The following is a 15,297-nucleotide window of genomic DNA, read 5'->3' on the forward strand; positions in this document are numbered from 1 at the left end:
TACCTGATTTGTAGCACAGCGCCTCCAGCTGCAGCTCGCCAACCCACCCTGGGATGCTGGAGAACAGATTTAAAAATGTGTGTAAATGTATATGTGACTTATGCACACACTAATTGTACATGCACTTGAACAGTTAATTGCGTAACTGGTCATTCTGGCAAACAATTACCAAAGACCTATATAGAATCACAATAAATGCATGCACAAATTGGACACTCAAGTACATTCATGCAGAACACAATTTAAAAAGCTAGTTCTGGAAGAAGGTCATTTCTTAAATCCTCACTGCCACTTCCCGCCACTCCTAGGATTTTCCTGTGGGTCTCCTACCCAAATACTAATCAGGCTTAGCCCTACTTAGCTTGTGAGATTTGATGGGCTCACAACTTGAGGTAGGATGGTTGCTGGCCTAATCCCGTTCTTTTTGACCTCAGGAAGTGGTTGTATAGAGCATTGGGGTGGTGAGTTGAAGCTACTGCAAAGTCACAGGTTTGTTACCATGATTGGCACAGAAGTTGTGAGGTTTAACAAAATTCTCATCTTTTCTCTGTTCTTGCCCACATTGCTTGTTTCTTTAATGTGCAGGTAACAGAGTTCAACGGGATTCACTCACCATTGAGGTTGCCTCCTTGTGGCTGGGTCTGGGGATAAACTCTAGTCTGGTCTATTGCCCCCTTCTGCCACTTGCTCGCCCTGTGGTCCTTTTCACTCTCCAGCACTCAGGGTGCTCTCTCTTCATGACTCAGCCATCTGGCCAGATCACTATATAGTTTTTTCCCTTCTGGTGTATCAGTATCTCGCTAGACCAACTGTCCAGATGCCACCTTCACCAGTCCTGTGCCACTTCCCAGTGGCTGGTAGGGGAACTTGAGCCTGCCTGCTACTCTAGGTTTCAGCCCAAGGACCCTATAATCAGCAGCCAAGGTCTAAGCAGTCTCAACCCTCACTGCTCTTTCCCTGGGCTTCTTCCTACTCTGCCTTCCACAGGCTTTTTTGCCTACAACTCCTGTGGGTAAATCCCTTCCACCAGGGACAGGATGGGATCCCAGGGCTTTTTCTTCCTCATAGGTTTCCTCCTACCCACTTCTCTGTGCCCAGAGAACAACTGAAAGACTCTCTCCCTGCAACCCCCTTCTTTGTCATAGGTTTTTTTTGTTTGTTTTTGGTTTTTTTGAGGCACAGCAGTGTCATCCCACAAGGCTATGACCGCCACTTTCTCCATTCATTTTAGCCATTTTTTTTATCCCTCCCTCCCCACCCAATCATTCCATTTCCGTTCAGGGAAATTTTTTTGATTCCAAGCCAGCTACATTTTTTTTATGAAGAAACTTACTTTCTGTAGACTATTGCCCAGAATGCCATAGAACATGTTTCTTTGGTTTTGTGCATATTATTCAGCCCATCTTTGTCTTTTTAATCAGGTTAACTTATTATTTAACGCACAGTGACCTGCTAACACACTCTAAAAATGACTACTTCACATTATGATAATTGTGGCATATAGTATTATCTCCAATTTTTTGAGTATGTCATAAAACCTTTGTCCCTTTGTTTCCTTGACCCATAGTTTTTGCCATTCCTTTGCAAGCTTATTCATGATCACACTTTTAAATTCTCCTCTACTTAAGGGTATCTTAATATCCACCTCCACATGGTATTTTTGTCAGCCATTTCATATCCTTTTGTCAGCCATCTGATTTCCAGGTATTCTGATGTGCATAAGAATCCATGCTATTGTTACACAGACACCTGCTTGCATTGTTTCCATAGTTAGAAACGTTATTTCACTTGTCATTCTACTTTCCAAAGTCCCTGTTCTGATTGTCATAATGCCTGACAAGGAGTCAGATAAAATTGCAGCTGTAGCTGGTCACGCATCTCCTACCCAGCTCAGTGCCAACATTATGCCCATTAGTTTAGCTTTCAGAATGGTCCCATAATTTGATGGCATTTTAGATTTGTGGATTCCAAGACTAGGAGCACAGAAGGCTGTTTCCACTCTACCCATGCTGTCATCTTTTGATCTGTCTGCATAGATTTGGCAAAGCTGGCCTCATTTTTTCTAAATAAATTCAGAAATTTGATTAGTCCTAATGTGTGAATTTTTTTCTTCTCTTGGTTTGGTTTTTTACATACAATTCCAAATCCACAAATGGGGAATAACTGCAGCTGTAATTTGATTTCCCATGATTAAAAAATTCTAGTTCTCTCAATATTTCTTTTTTACATATCTCCTTTTTCCCATTTTTACTCTGATTAGTATGAGGAAATGTGTGGCAATCCATATCATTTTGTCTACTTGGCTCCCGGCAATCCTCATACTTCTATTTTCATGATTCCCTTTTACCTTTGTGCAAAAGGTTAGATCTAATAGTTTCATCCTTGGATTGATAGGTCCCTCTTCAGTGGCTAGTTGCAGCACACATTACTGAGGTAAACACTGCACCACATGCCAGTCGCAGAGCTTGGGCCTGGAGCAGTTCTAGGTGTCTAAGAGTTGTTTTTGAGGCTGAACCAAAAGCTTGGCATCCATTGTCTAAAACTGGTCTTATCAATGCTTCACTATACATTATCAATACCTTCTTATCTGCATCCCATTTGTTTCCAGCTACGCCTTTAAGTAAGTTCATCCTACTTGTACATTTTCGTGTGGTGTTATCTATGTGACCTTTCCAAGTTAACATTTTATCAAGCACTATTCCTAGGAACAAAACTTTTGTTCTGAATTTTTTCACCATAAAGAAATAAGTCCCAGTCTTCCTTAATTTTCTTCCAAATTAAAAACATTTCCTTAGTTTTTGCACGTGAGAATTTAAATCTCCAATAATTTCTGCACTTGGAAATTCTCTGGAGTGCCTCATTTTTCTTTTCCACAGCTATTTCAAGTCTTTTATGCTTAGTTCATATAGCACAGTCGTCTGTGAAAAGGGAAATACTTATTCCCATCTGCACACTTTCCAGGAGGTCACTTATCATAATGGAAAAAAAGAAGGGCTAACAATACTCCTTGTGGAGTTGCATTTGTAAGCTTGTAGGTTTTGGTTAAAGCTGTTCCCACTTTGACTTTTGTAGTTCTGTCCCTTAAAAAGTGCTTTATCCACCAACATGTCCTCTTTTGTTAATTCCAATTTTGGTTATTTTTATATAGGAGGCCTTCCCTTCATAGCATATCATATGCTTTTTCGATGTCCAAGAAGTCCTCAGTTCTTTCGATGTCCATAGAGTTCTTAGTCCTTATGCTTTTTTGTACCTCCAGTTCTAGTCTCACTATATGATCAGTTGTACATCTTCCTTTGCTGAAACCACTTTGTATCTCAGTTATAATACTTAGTTTATAAATATTTTCTTCAAGTATTCCACAAGCCTTAAATTTATCATTTTTTTTCCTTGATTTTTCCCACTCATGGTATGAGGGCAGTGGGCCCATAAGGATCAGGTTTTGTATGATCCTTGCCTGGTTTCTTAACTGGTATTACCAATGTTTGTTTCTATGCTATTGGCCCCAGTCCTTTTTCCCATATATCATTCTATAACCACAATAGAATCTTTAAACTCCCTTCTGACCAGTACTGGAGCATTTCATTATATATATTATCTTTACCTGGAGCTGTAGTTTTCCTTTTTCTAATGGCTGCAATAAGCTCCTGCATTTTAAAATGTTTGTTTAGCACACCATTAGTATATTCTCTCCAGCCATTTAATTGGTCACCGTTTTTCTCAGTACATCTTTTTCTTCTCACAAAACTCATTGCTTTAATTCATATCACTACTGACCTTTTGGAAGTCTTTTGCTAAAATGGCTGCCTTTCCTAAGTTGGAGACCTCAATATCATTGTTTCCAATAAGATCAGGTATAGGTTTACTTTTACTTTGAATTCCATGCACTCAATTTGCTTATATATTTCTGAAAGCTGAGAATCTTTGTATCATTTCCTATAGAAATTTTTCCAATTTTTTGTCTTTTTGATAATCCTTTGCGCTACTACCTTACATCTTTTATAATTCATTAAGTCTTTACTGTTCATTGTGTGTTTTGCTTGCTTGTCTGCCTTATTTCTTTCCTTGATTGCTAATTTGCAATCTTCATTATACCAGGGAATGGGATTTCTGAGTTGTAGGCAATTTCATGTTTTGTAGATGGCCAGATTAGTTGCTGCTGTAATTCCTTTTATTATGTTATAGAATTCTCCCAAGTTGTCACTTGCACAGTTACTACATAAATATTCATCACATTTATATCTTAAAAAGGCCCCAGTTAGCTTTTTGAAAATTTCAGCTTGGAGCTCTGTGTTTTTCTACATTTCTTTGGCTTTGGTACTCAATCAGCATAGGGAAGTGATCACTTCCTATTCTGTCATCTTTATGAATTTCCCAGTTGCATTTACTATGTATTATTTGCTGTGGTTCCCAAATCCAAAACTGAAAAAGATCCATCCATTAAATTAAATTTAGTAGGTGTTCCTATATTCAATATTACCAGGTTATGCATATCAAATTGTTCTAAGCATTTACCATTTAGATCAATTTTCTTATCTCCGCATAGCTCAGTATGACTATCAAAGTCTCTGCAAATTATGACTGTTTGTTTGACTGTTTTTTCTAATTCTAAAATAGTTTATTTGGATTACAGTAGAAACTCAGAGTTATGGATACCTTGGGAATGGAGTTTGTTCGTAACTGAAATGTTTGTAACTCTGAACAAAGTGCCGTTTAGGCTCCAGATCCAGTAGCTGACACTCAAAGCCAGGACTCAGCAGCAGCTGAGCAACCTAGTCAGCCCTGGCATGAGTTTGCACCTTGTCCCATTGGGGGTTTGAGAGAGAGCTGCGCAGACCCCAGCAATGCTCCTGCTCTGCTGTCTCCCGTGGGTAGGGTGGGGACCAGTAGCCCAGATGTGCTTATCTTTAAGATGCAATACAGGCACAGTACAGTACTTGGCTTTTTTTGTGTTTTTGTTTTTAAATTCTCTGCTGCTACATGATTGGTTACTTCCGGTTTCACATGGTGTCCAGTTGACCAGTCAGTCTGTAACTCTGGTGCTCATATTTTTGAGGTTCTACTGTATAAACACTATAAATCTGTATTTAATGGTTTCTGTTCTGCATGGGAATCTCAGTAGCATTATATTCAAACCTTAGTTACATTAAAACGGATATGCAGAAACTAAGTCCCTCTTTTATAGCCTCTTAATCTCTCCAGGGTATATCATATCCTGGTAAATTTGAACATAAGCTTACTTATTACCCATATTTCTTGCACACATGTTACATCAGGCTTTTTTCCCATTTCAAAGATGGCTTTCTTAAATTCTTGTCCATGTGCATTCCAACTAAGGATCATTAAAACCAGGTTGTTTAGGTTGTATTATTGCCTTAATTTAAAAATCACATGAATGCAGTCAATCAAGAGGTTGTTTATCTTTAGATATTTTTCTACTGCTTTTGCTATGACTTTAATCTTTTCAGCTCCCCCCCCACCCATCAGCAAGATGCAGTTAATTACTTCTGTAATTAATGTTATAAACTTCCCTTTACCTACAAGCAATACACAATCTCCCATAATTCTCTCAGGGTATGTCTACACTACGAAATTAGGTCGAATTTATAGAAGTCGGTTTTTTAGAAACCGTTTTTACATAGTCGATTGTGTGTGTCCCCACACAAAATGCTCTAAGTGCATTAACTCAGCAGAGTGCTTCCACAGTACTGAGGCTAGCGTCGACTTCCAGAGTGTTGCACTTGTGATTAGCCATCCCACAGTTCCCAGAGTCTCCACAGCCCATTGGAATTCTGGGTTGAGATGCCAATGCCTAATGGGGCAAAAACATTGTCCAGCATTATCCAGCAGTATATGCAGCACCAGAACCTGCCAAAGCGAAACCAGGCGAGTAGGCGACGTCAGCGCAGGGACAAGAGTGATGAGGACACGGACACAGACTTCTCTGAAAGCATGGGCCCTGGCAATGTGGGCATCATGGTGCTAATGGGGCAGGTTCATGCCGTGGAATGCTGATTCTGGGCCCGGGAAACAAGCACAGACTGGTGGGACCGCACAGTGTTGCAGGTTTGGGACGATTCCCAGTGGCTGCGAAACTTTTGCATGCGTAAGGGCACTTACATGGAACTTTGTGACTTGCTTTCCCCTGCCCTGAAGTGCATGAATACCAAGATGAGAGCAGCCCTCACAGTTGAGAAGCGAGTGGCAATAGCCCTGTGGGAGCTTGCAATGCCAGACATCTACCAGTCAGTTGGGAATCAATTTGGAGTGGGCAAATCTACTGTGGGGGCTGCTGTGATGCAAGTAGCCAACGCAATCAAAGATCTGCTGATATCAAGGGTAGTGACCCTGGGAAATGTGCAGGTCACAGTGGATGGCTTTGCTGCAATGGGATTCCCTCACTGTGGTGGGGCCATAGACAGAACCCATAGCCTTATCTTGGCACCGGAGCACCAAGCTGGCGAGTACATAAACCACAAGGGGTACTTTTCAATAGTGCTACAAGCACAGGTGGATCACAAGGGACGTTTCACCAACATCAACGTGGGATGGCTGGGAAAGGTACATGACGCTTGCATCCTCAGGAACTCTGGTCTGTTTCAAAAGCTGCAGGAAGGGACTTTCTTCCCAGACCAGAAAATAACCGTTGGGGATGTTGAAATGCCTATAGTTATCCTTGGGGACCCAGCCTACCCCTTAATGCCATGGCTCATGAAGCCACACACAGGCAGCCTGGACAGTAGTCAGGAACTGTTCAGCTACAGGCTGAGCAAGTGTGGAATGGTGGTAGAATGTGCATTTGGACGTTTAAAAGCGCACTGGCGCAGTTTACTGACTCGGTTAGACCTCAGCAAAACCAATATTCCCACTGTTATTACTGCTTACTGTGCGCTCCACAATCTCTGTGAGAGTAAGGGGGAGATGTTTATGGCGGGGTGGGAGGTTGAGGCAAATCGCCTGGCTGCTGGTTACACGCAGCCAGACACCAGGGCGGTTAGAAGAGCACAGGAGGGTGTGGTGAGCGTCAGAGAAGCTTTGAAAACCAGTTTCATGACTGGCCAGGCTACAATGTGAAAGTTCTGTTTGTTTCTCCTTGATAAACCCCTCCCCACCTTAGTTCACTCTACTTCCCTGTAAGCTTCACATTCATGCATTCTGTATTAATTCGTCACACAAATAGGGGGATAACTGACAAGGTAGCCCAGGAGGGGTGGTGGAGGAGGGAAGCACTGGGTGGGGTGGTGGAGGAGGGAAGGACAAGGCCACACAGCACTTTAAAACTTATTGAATGCCAGCTTTCTGTTGCTTGGGCAATCCTCTGGAGTGGAGTAGCTGGGTGGCCGAAGGCCCCCCCCCACCGCATTCTTGGGAGTCTGGGTGAGGAGGTATGGAACTTGGGGAGGAGGGCGGTTGGTTACACAGGGGCTGTAGCGGTGGTCTGTGCTCCTGCTGCCTTTTCTGCAGCTCAACCATATGCTGGAGCATATTAGTTTGATCCTCCAGCAGTCTCAGCATTGAATCCTGTCTCCTCTCATCATGCTGCCGCCACCTCTCCTCTTTAGCCCGCCACTACTCTCTTCAGCCCGCCACCTCTCCTCGCGTTCATTTTGTGCTTTCCTGCACTCTGACATTGTCTGCCTCCGTGCATTCGTCTGTGCTCTGTCAGTGTGGGAGGACAGCATGAGGTCAGAGAACATTTCATCACGAGTGTGTTTTTTTCGCCTTCTAATCTTCGCTAGCCTCCGGGAAGGAGAAGATCCTGTGATCCTTGAAACACATGCATGCAGCTGGTGGAGAGAAAAAAAAGGGACAGTGATAGTTAAAAAGACACATTTTATAGAGCAATGGGTACACTCTTTCACAGTAAACCTTGCTGTTAACATAGCACATGTGCTTTCGTTCCAAGGTCGCATTTTGCCTCCCCCCACCACGTGGCTAACTCCTCCCCCCACCGCGTGGCTAACAGCGGGGAACATTTTGTTCAGCCACAGGCAAACAGCCCAGCAGGAACGGGCACCTCTGAATGTCCCCTTAAGAAAAGCACCCTATTTCAACCAGGTGACCATGAATGATATCACTCTGCTGAGGATAACAGAGATAAAGAACGGATGTTGTTTGAACGCCAGCAAACATACGCTGCAATGCTTTGTTCTGCAATGATTCCCGACCATGTGCTACTGGACTGGCGTGGTAAAGTGTCCTACCATGGTGGAAGGAATAAGGCTGCCCTCCCCAGAAACCTTTTGCAAAGGCTTTGGGAGTACATCCAGGAGAGCTTTATGGAGATGTCCCTGGAGGATTTCCGCTCCATCCCCAGATACATTAACAGACTTTTCCAGTACCTGTACTGGCCGCGAATGCAAGGGCAAATAATCATTAAACACGCTTGCTTTTAAACCATATATACTATTTTAAAAGGTACACTCACCAGAGGTCCCTTCTCCACCTGGCGGGTCCAGGAGGCAGCCTTGGGTGGGTTCGGGGGAGTACTGGCTCCAGGTCCAGGGTGAGAAACAGTTCCTGGCTGTCGGGAAAACCGGTTTCTCTGCTTGCTTTCTGTGAGCTACCTACAACCTCATCATCATCATCCTCTTCCTCGTCCCCAAAACCTGCTTCCATGTTGCCTCCCTCTCCACTGAAGGAGTCAAAGCACACGGTTGGGGTAATGGTGGCTGAACCCCCTAAAATGACATGCAGCTTATCATAGAAGTGGCATGCTTTAGGCTCTGACCCGGAGCGGCCGTTTGCCTCTCTGGTTTTCTGGTAGGCTTGCCTCATCTCCTTAAGTTTCATGCGGCACTGCTTTGGGTCCCTATTATGGCCTCTGTCCTTCATGCCCTGGGATATTTTTGACAAATGTTTTGGCATTTCGAAAACTGGAACGGAGTTCTGATAGCACAGATTCATCTCCCCATGCAGCGATCAGATCCCGTACCTCTCGTTCGGTCCATGCTGGAGCTCTTTTGCGATTCTGGGATTCCATCATGGTCACCTCTGCGGATGAGCTCTGCACTCACCTGCAGCTTGCCATGCTGGTCAAACAGGAAATGAGATTCAAAAGTTTGCGGGCTTTTTCCTGTCTAGCTGGCCAGTGCATCTGAGTTGAGAGTGCTGTCCAGAGTGGTCACAATGGAGCACTCTGGGATAGCTCCCGGAGGCCAATACCGTGGAATTGCATCCACGCTACCCCAAATTCGACCCGGCAAGGCCGATTTCAGCACTAATCCCCTTGTTGGGGATGGAGTAGAGAAATCGATTTTAAGAGCCCTTTAAGTAGAAAAAAAGGGATTCATCGTGTGGACGGGTGCAGGGTTAAATCGATTTAACGCTGCTAAACTCGACCTCAACTACTAGTGTAGACCAGGGCTCGTTCTCTTTCCTGACTAGAGATGTGTTCTGCTGCACCTGTATATCTTTTCTCTCACTTGAGTATTTTTCTTTTTCTATTTTCTGCATTTGGGTATCTTTTCGTAGCCTCCGCAGATGACACTTTTTAAATTATTTAAATATTTTGTATTTCTCTAACTTGTTCTGCTACTGAACATCCTTTATATTCTGAACTGTGCTTTCCCTCACAATTGTTGCATTTAGGTTCTGTTCTTTCTACACAGTTGTCATTTGTGTGACTTCCTTCACATTTACTGTACCTCATTGTTCCCTTAGTCAAACCTTTGACAGCCATTTGTATGTGGCAATTACAGCACCTCATGGCAGAAGACGGGGGAAGGAATATATGGTTTAACCCAGAAATATTGATACCCCACTTTTAAGTGTTATGCCTCTTGATCCCTCTGTAGATGGCCAGTTTTCTGCCTCTCTCCTAAGTAGCTGTTTAACAAACAATAGTTTATCTTTGCCTGTACTCTTTGTGATATCCTCAGAGAATCCTAACCGTATTCCCTACATAACCCCTTTTGCTTATGTCAGGAATTTAGGCAATTGACAAGTAACTTTCATTTTCCCTAAGCTTACAGATTCAAGAAGTTTTTCAACTTGCTCCTGATGTGTAAAGTCTATCAATAGATCTCCGCCCTGCATTCTTTTAGCTCTTTGTATGTCACAACCCCCTGAAAATGGAATGGATAAAGAAAAGTGGTGAACATCTCTTACCTTCACATCTTCTCACTTATTTGACAATTATGAAATGTTGACTTTTATCCTGCATTTGTTTTTCATTTCTGTGCATTCCTTCTTCAAATCCTGACATATCAAGACTTCGTTTCCCCCTGTTCTGAGACCACTCTTTGTCCCCCGCTGCTTCTCCTTCATAGTCCAAGGAGATTTTCTCTTTTTCTCCCCCTGCTTCCATTGTCAGTTTCAACTTGCAGCCAAGGACCAGCACCAGCGACAGCCCTCCACCACCAGACTACTCCTGCGGCTCAGAGTCTTCTGCCAGATACCAGCATTCAGCCCAGTTCCAACGTCCAGGCAGGCTGGCCAGCCCACCTAGTCCCCTTCTGCTCTCAATTTCCTGACTTTTTACAAGCCCAGCCTGCTCCTGGACACCTGGGCTTTATCTTCAGTTAGTGCTTATCAATCAAGCCTGACTCTCCCCCAGGTGCAGCCAGTAAGATTAATTGGTCCCTTTAGGGCTACCTTAGGGTTTGTGTGGTGTGAACACCCCATCACATCAAGTTAGTGTCCTGTATGTAGTAAGATAAGCACCAATACTAGGACTCGGAATAGGCAGCTCCCCAGGCCTGGAATCCCAAGTCAGTTCTGAGTCTCAGTCTTCCATGGATCTGTAGACTGGTCACTGAGCCAGTTGGTAGGGTTTTTTAAAAAAGAAATCATGTTTTTAATAGGAAGTGGGTTCTGATATGTCTAAGTATCTGTTCTTTCCTTTCTGATCAGATCCTATCCCAGCTTACAACAGATGCTTTTGCTGTCTTTTCCTTTTCCTTCTCCTTCCTCAAACAATACTGTATGTGTTCATCTGATGGGATGGAATTAGCCATTTGGCTGGCAGACTCTTTGGGAGCAGGCTTTCTAGCCAGTCCGAGCACGATTTGCCACGTGGAATGTACCTTCTAAAGAGGAAAGATGGCTCTGATCCTTCCACTCCTTATGGTTTTAATAAGGAGTATAAATGTATTTAGTTTTATGCCTCTGGATAGATTGTGTCTGATGTACTATCTCTCTTCTTTCCCTCGTAGGATATACTTTGGGGAAGTGCAGCTGAGCGGCTTGGGAGAAGGTATGGTTGTGCAATGGACATAAACTAGCTGATGTCTCTCTCCCAAATTGTCAGGTTTTGTAATAGTATCCTAGTGTTATAAGGAGACCAGGCCTGCAGTTCACAAGTAATTTCTGTTCTGCTTTATCTGTAATGGATGTTACAAAATGACAGCTATGCCTTATTAACACTAACCTTAGCTTGAGAATCCCTACTGTGAGTAATGCTAATCCTAGGCTGTAAACCTAGCCCAGAGAGGCCTACCCTTAGGAACCCTAGCCCTAGTCTGGAGAGACCTACTGACTAGGCATAACCCTATGCTTCAGGCCTACCCTTTGTAACCTGAACCCTGGCTTGAGGATTCTTACTGGCCACAGGACTCCTCCTAGCCCAGGAATCCCTACCCTTAGTAACCCAAACCCTAGCCTGGGGACTCCACTGATGCCAGGCATAACCCTAGCCCATAGATACTTATCCTTAGTAACTCTAACCATAGCATGGAGAACCCTAGTGTTCCCAGGCCTAAATGTACGCCAGAGAGGTCTACCCTTAATAAACCTAACCCTGGTCAGTGTAGTCCTACTGGTTCCAAGCCTATTGATAGCCTGGGAACCCTATCTTTGGTAATCTAACCCTAGGCCAGAGAGCCCTACTGACCCCAGGTGTCGCCCTAGCCTGGGGAAGCCTACCCTTAGTAACCCTAACCCTAGCTCAAGAAGGCCCATTAAATCCAAGCGTGACTGTAGTCCAGAGATGCCTACTCTTAGTAATCCTAACCCTAGCCTGGAGACCCCTGCCTTCGGCAATCCTAACTCTAATTTAGGAAGCCCTGCTGACCGCAGGCATAACTCTAGCCTGAAGAGTCATACCCTTAGTAACCCTATCCCTACCTTGAGGATCCCTGCTGGCCACGGGCCTAATTCTAGCCCATGGAGCCCTACCCTTAGTAATCCTAACCCTGGTCAGAGGAGCCCTACAAGCCCCAAGCCTAGTGATAGCCCAGGGTAGGGTTGCCAACTTTCTAGTCACACAAAACTGAACACCCAAGCCCTGCCCCTTGCCTGAGGCCCTGTCCCTTCCCCAGGGCCATGCCCCCCGCTCACTACATTCCCCCTCCCTTGGTGGCTTGCTCTCCCCCACCCTCGCTCACTTTCACTGGGCTGGGGCAGGGGGTTGAGGGTGTGGGAGGGGGTGAGGGCTCCGGGGTGGGGCCAGACATGAGGGATTCAGGGTGCGGGAGGGGGTTCTGGGTTTGGGGAGAGGCTCAAGGCAGGTGGTTGGGGCGCAGGGTTACCTCGGGTGGCTCCCGGTCAGTGGCGCAGCAGGGGGGGCTAAGGCAGGCTGCGTGCCTGTCCTGGCACCCAGTGGCGCTCGAACATTTTTAGTAGTGGAGGTGCTGAGGTGAGGGGTTGTGGGGACGGAGGGCCAGGAGCAGGGCATAGGCGCGGGAAGCAGCACCCACACCCCTACTTCCCGCGCCTATGCTGGCACCATGCTGTGCACGCCCTGGAAGCAGCAAACAACCAGCAGGTCCGGCTCCTAGGTGGGGGTGCTAGGAGGCTCCACGCGCTGCTCTCACCTGCAGAGTGCAGAGCCAGGGCAGGGGGCAGCATGCGGAGCCCTGTGCCCCCCCCCGAAGGAGCCAAACCTGCTGGCCATGGTGCCAGCCAGAACAGATAGGGACTAACCTGCCTTAGCTCCGTAGCACTGCCGACCGGACTTTTAACAGTGGTGTTGACCAGAGCCGCCAGGGTCCCTTTTCTGCTCTGTGCTCTGGTCAAAAACCGGACACCTGGTCACCCTAGCCCAGGGACCACTACCTTAGTAACACCAGCCTGGAGTGCCTTACTGACCTCAGGCGTAACACTAGCCCCGACATGCCTACCCTGAGTAATCCTAATCCCAGCCCAGGGAGCTCCACTGAACCCAGATCTAAACCTAGTCTGGAGAGGCCAACCCTTAGAAACCCTAACTCCAGCCTGGGAAGCTGGGCCCTTAGCAACCCTGGCCAGGGATCCCTAAAGACCACAGGCTTAACCATAGCCCATAGATCCCTACCCTTGGTAACCTTACCCCTAGCATGAGAAGCCCTCTACTGACTCAAGGCATAACCCTTGTCCAGGGAGGCCTATCCTTAGAACTTTGAGAATGTTCACGATGATGGTCACTTCTACTCTAGCAGTCCAGGACTGAAATAGTAGAACTGAGGTGCATCTGTGTGGCTTAGGACTGGAACAGCAGTAGGTGATGCCATTCACGAAAGAGGGGCATTAGCAAAGCTATGTGCGGGGCCAGGACTGGAATTGCAGGCAGTGAAGCAGGTGAGGGTGACAGTAAGACAGATACCACAAGACAACATATTGCTGCTGTTTTTCCTTCGTGTTTTTGTTCAGAGCTCAAAATGGAGGGATTAATGAAACCAAGTTTAGGAAGATCTAATCCAGACCGGGTGTATGGAATAGAAATAATCAACCTTTATGACCATCATAAGAAGCTAGTGAAACTGATAACCACTCTTCTACCCCTTTTAGGTTTCCAGACAGTCCGTGTTGGAACAGTGGGTACCCCATTGGGCACCATCACTCTGTCTTGTGCCTACAGAATCAACCTGGCCTTCATTTCAACCAGGTAAGGAAATGTGGTCAGCCCAAAAAGCATCTTCCAAGAAAACAACATTAAACCTCACATTTCCTCATTCCAATTTAGGTAGTCCCACATTAAACATCCTCCTGGATCCTCAGGTCTTGCAGAGGGGGAGTATTTGGGTAGCCCTGAGCCAGACTCCAGAACACCATGTCACTGGTTCATGCTTGGAGTTGCAGGATTGAATTGTGGTGATGCTCTGGTCCCCATTAACAGATACAAGGGACTCTTTGGGAATGAGTGGGGACGCAGTAGAGAGGGGAAGCCAGTCTTATGAATAACACCATATGCTTGTTGTGTTACAGGCAGTTTGAGAGGACCCCACCTATCATGGGGATTATCATTGATCACTTTGTGGACCGTCCCTACCCCAGCTCCTCACCCATGCACCCGTGCAATTACAGGTGAGGAAACAGAGTGTGGTCATGGGCTATAAATGAAGGCTTTCTTATGCCCAAGTACAGAGCCTTCTCTAGTACCTGCTGACTGGGCGTAGAGGAGGACTGCAGGATCAGTGTCACTCTTATTAGAAATGGAGCATGTAAGGAAAGGCAGCATTTCCCCCTCAGGTTTAGAGGTTTGAGTGCAGCTAGCCTCAGAGGATTCTCAATGGTCCTAACTCCTTGCTGTAACATTCTAGATCATTTAGCAGTCAGGGTGCAATCTCCTTTGTGTCAGTGATGGAGTTATCTGATTGCATATTGTACAGAAGGGAAAGTGTACCAGTTATCATGCAAGACACTTGGTACAGAACCTGGGGTCATGGAAGCATGCATCTGTGGGAATTCACATAGGTGGGTATCACTGTGGGAAAGCCCACAGGGTTGAGATTTTTCATCAGCAGCAGGGTACATATGTAAGTAAGAATGGAGGAAATAAGTGCATGAAGTTTGCCTTCTCTAAAATTCCTGTGATGATGATCTAATCAAGAGCAATGGCACAATATTTGGTATTTGGTCCCAGGGATTCTTTTCATAGAATATCAGGGTTGGAAGGGACCTCAGGAGGTCATCTAGTCCAACCCCCTGCTCAAAGCAGGACTAATCCCCAATTTTTGCCCCAGATCCCTAAATGGCCCCCTCAAGGATTGAACTCACAACCCTGGGTTTAGCAGGCTAATGCTCAAACCACTGAGCTATCCCTCCAGCAACAAAGCTGGGTCTGTTGGTCAGTACATCGAAACCTTTTCTCTTGGAAAAAGAAACCAGATGGAAGAGGAAGCACCTTTTCCTTCTTCAGGGAGAACCTCTGGAAAGTTCAAAGCCCAAAGGACTTAAACTCCTGGCAGTGTTCTCTTCAGCCCTGCCAACGAAAGAATCCGAGCCCCTTCGTAAATTCTTCTTTCAGCTCCGCCCAAATACTCTGTCCTCCTGCAGCATCTGAGTCTCACTCAATAGACTGGATGATCACAATGGTCCCTTCTGGCCTTGGAATCTATGAATACTTTTCATTATTTCTTTTTGGCTTATGGAATATTCCTA

At 45.5% G+C, this 15,297-nt stretch overlaps 1 protein-coding gene across 12 annotated transcripts in view; it reads left to right on the forward strand.

Annotated features, from left to right (window-relative positions):
* Positions 1-15,297, forward strand: part of ATG13 (autophagy related 13) — a 49,639-nt gene that overhangs the window by 18,017 nt on the left and 16,325 nt on the right. For 11 of the 12 annotated variants that reach the window (XM_073348218.2, XM_073348221.2, XM_073348220.2 and 8 more), the window contains 3 exons: positions 11,154-11,194; positions 13,705-13,801; positions 14,122-14,220. In XM_073348218.2, the coding sequence (XP_073204319.1) occupies positions 11,154-11,194; positions 13,705-13,801; positions 14,122-14,220 (237 nt within the window). The remainder of the gene's footprint in view (positions 1-11,153; positions 11,195-13,704; positions 13,802-14,121; positions 14,221-15,297) is intronic. The other variant, XM_073348217.2, reaches the window with a different exon arrangement.

This window comes from Lepidochelys kempii, chromosome 6, assembly GCF_965140285.1.
Source record: "Lepidochelys kempii isolate rLepKem1 chromosome 6, rLepKem1.hap1, whole genome shotgun sequence".
In the NCBI taxonomy this organism is placed as follows: Eukaryota; Metazoa; Chordata; order Testudines; family Cheloniidae; genus Lepidochelys; species Lepidochelys kempii.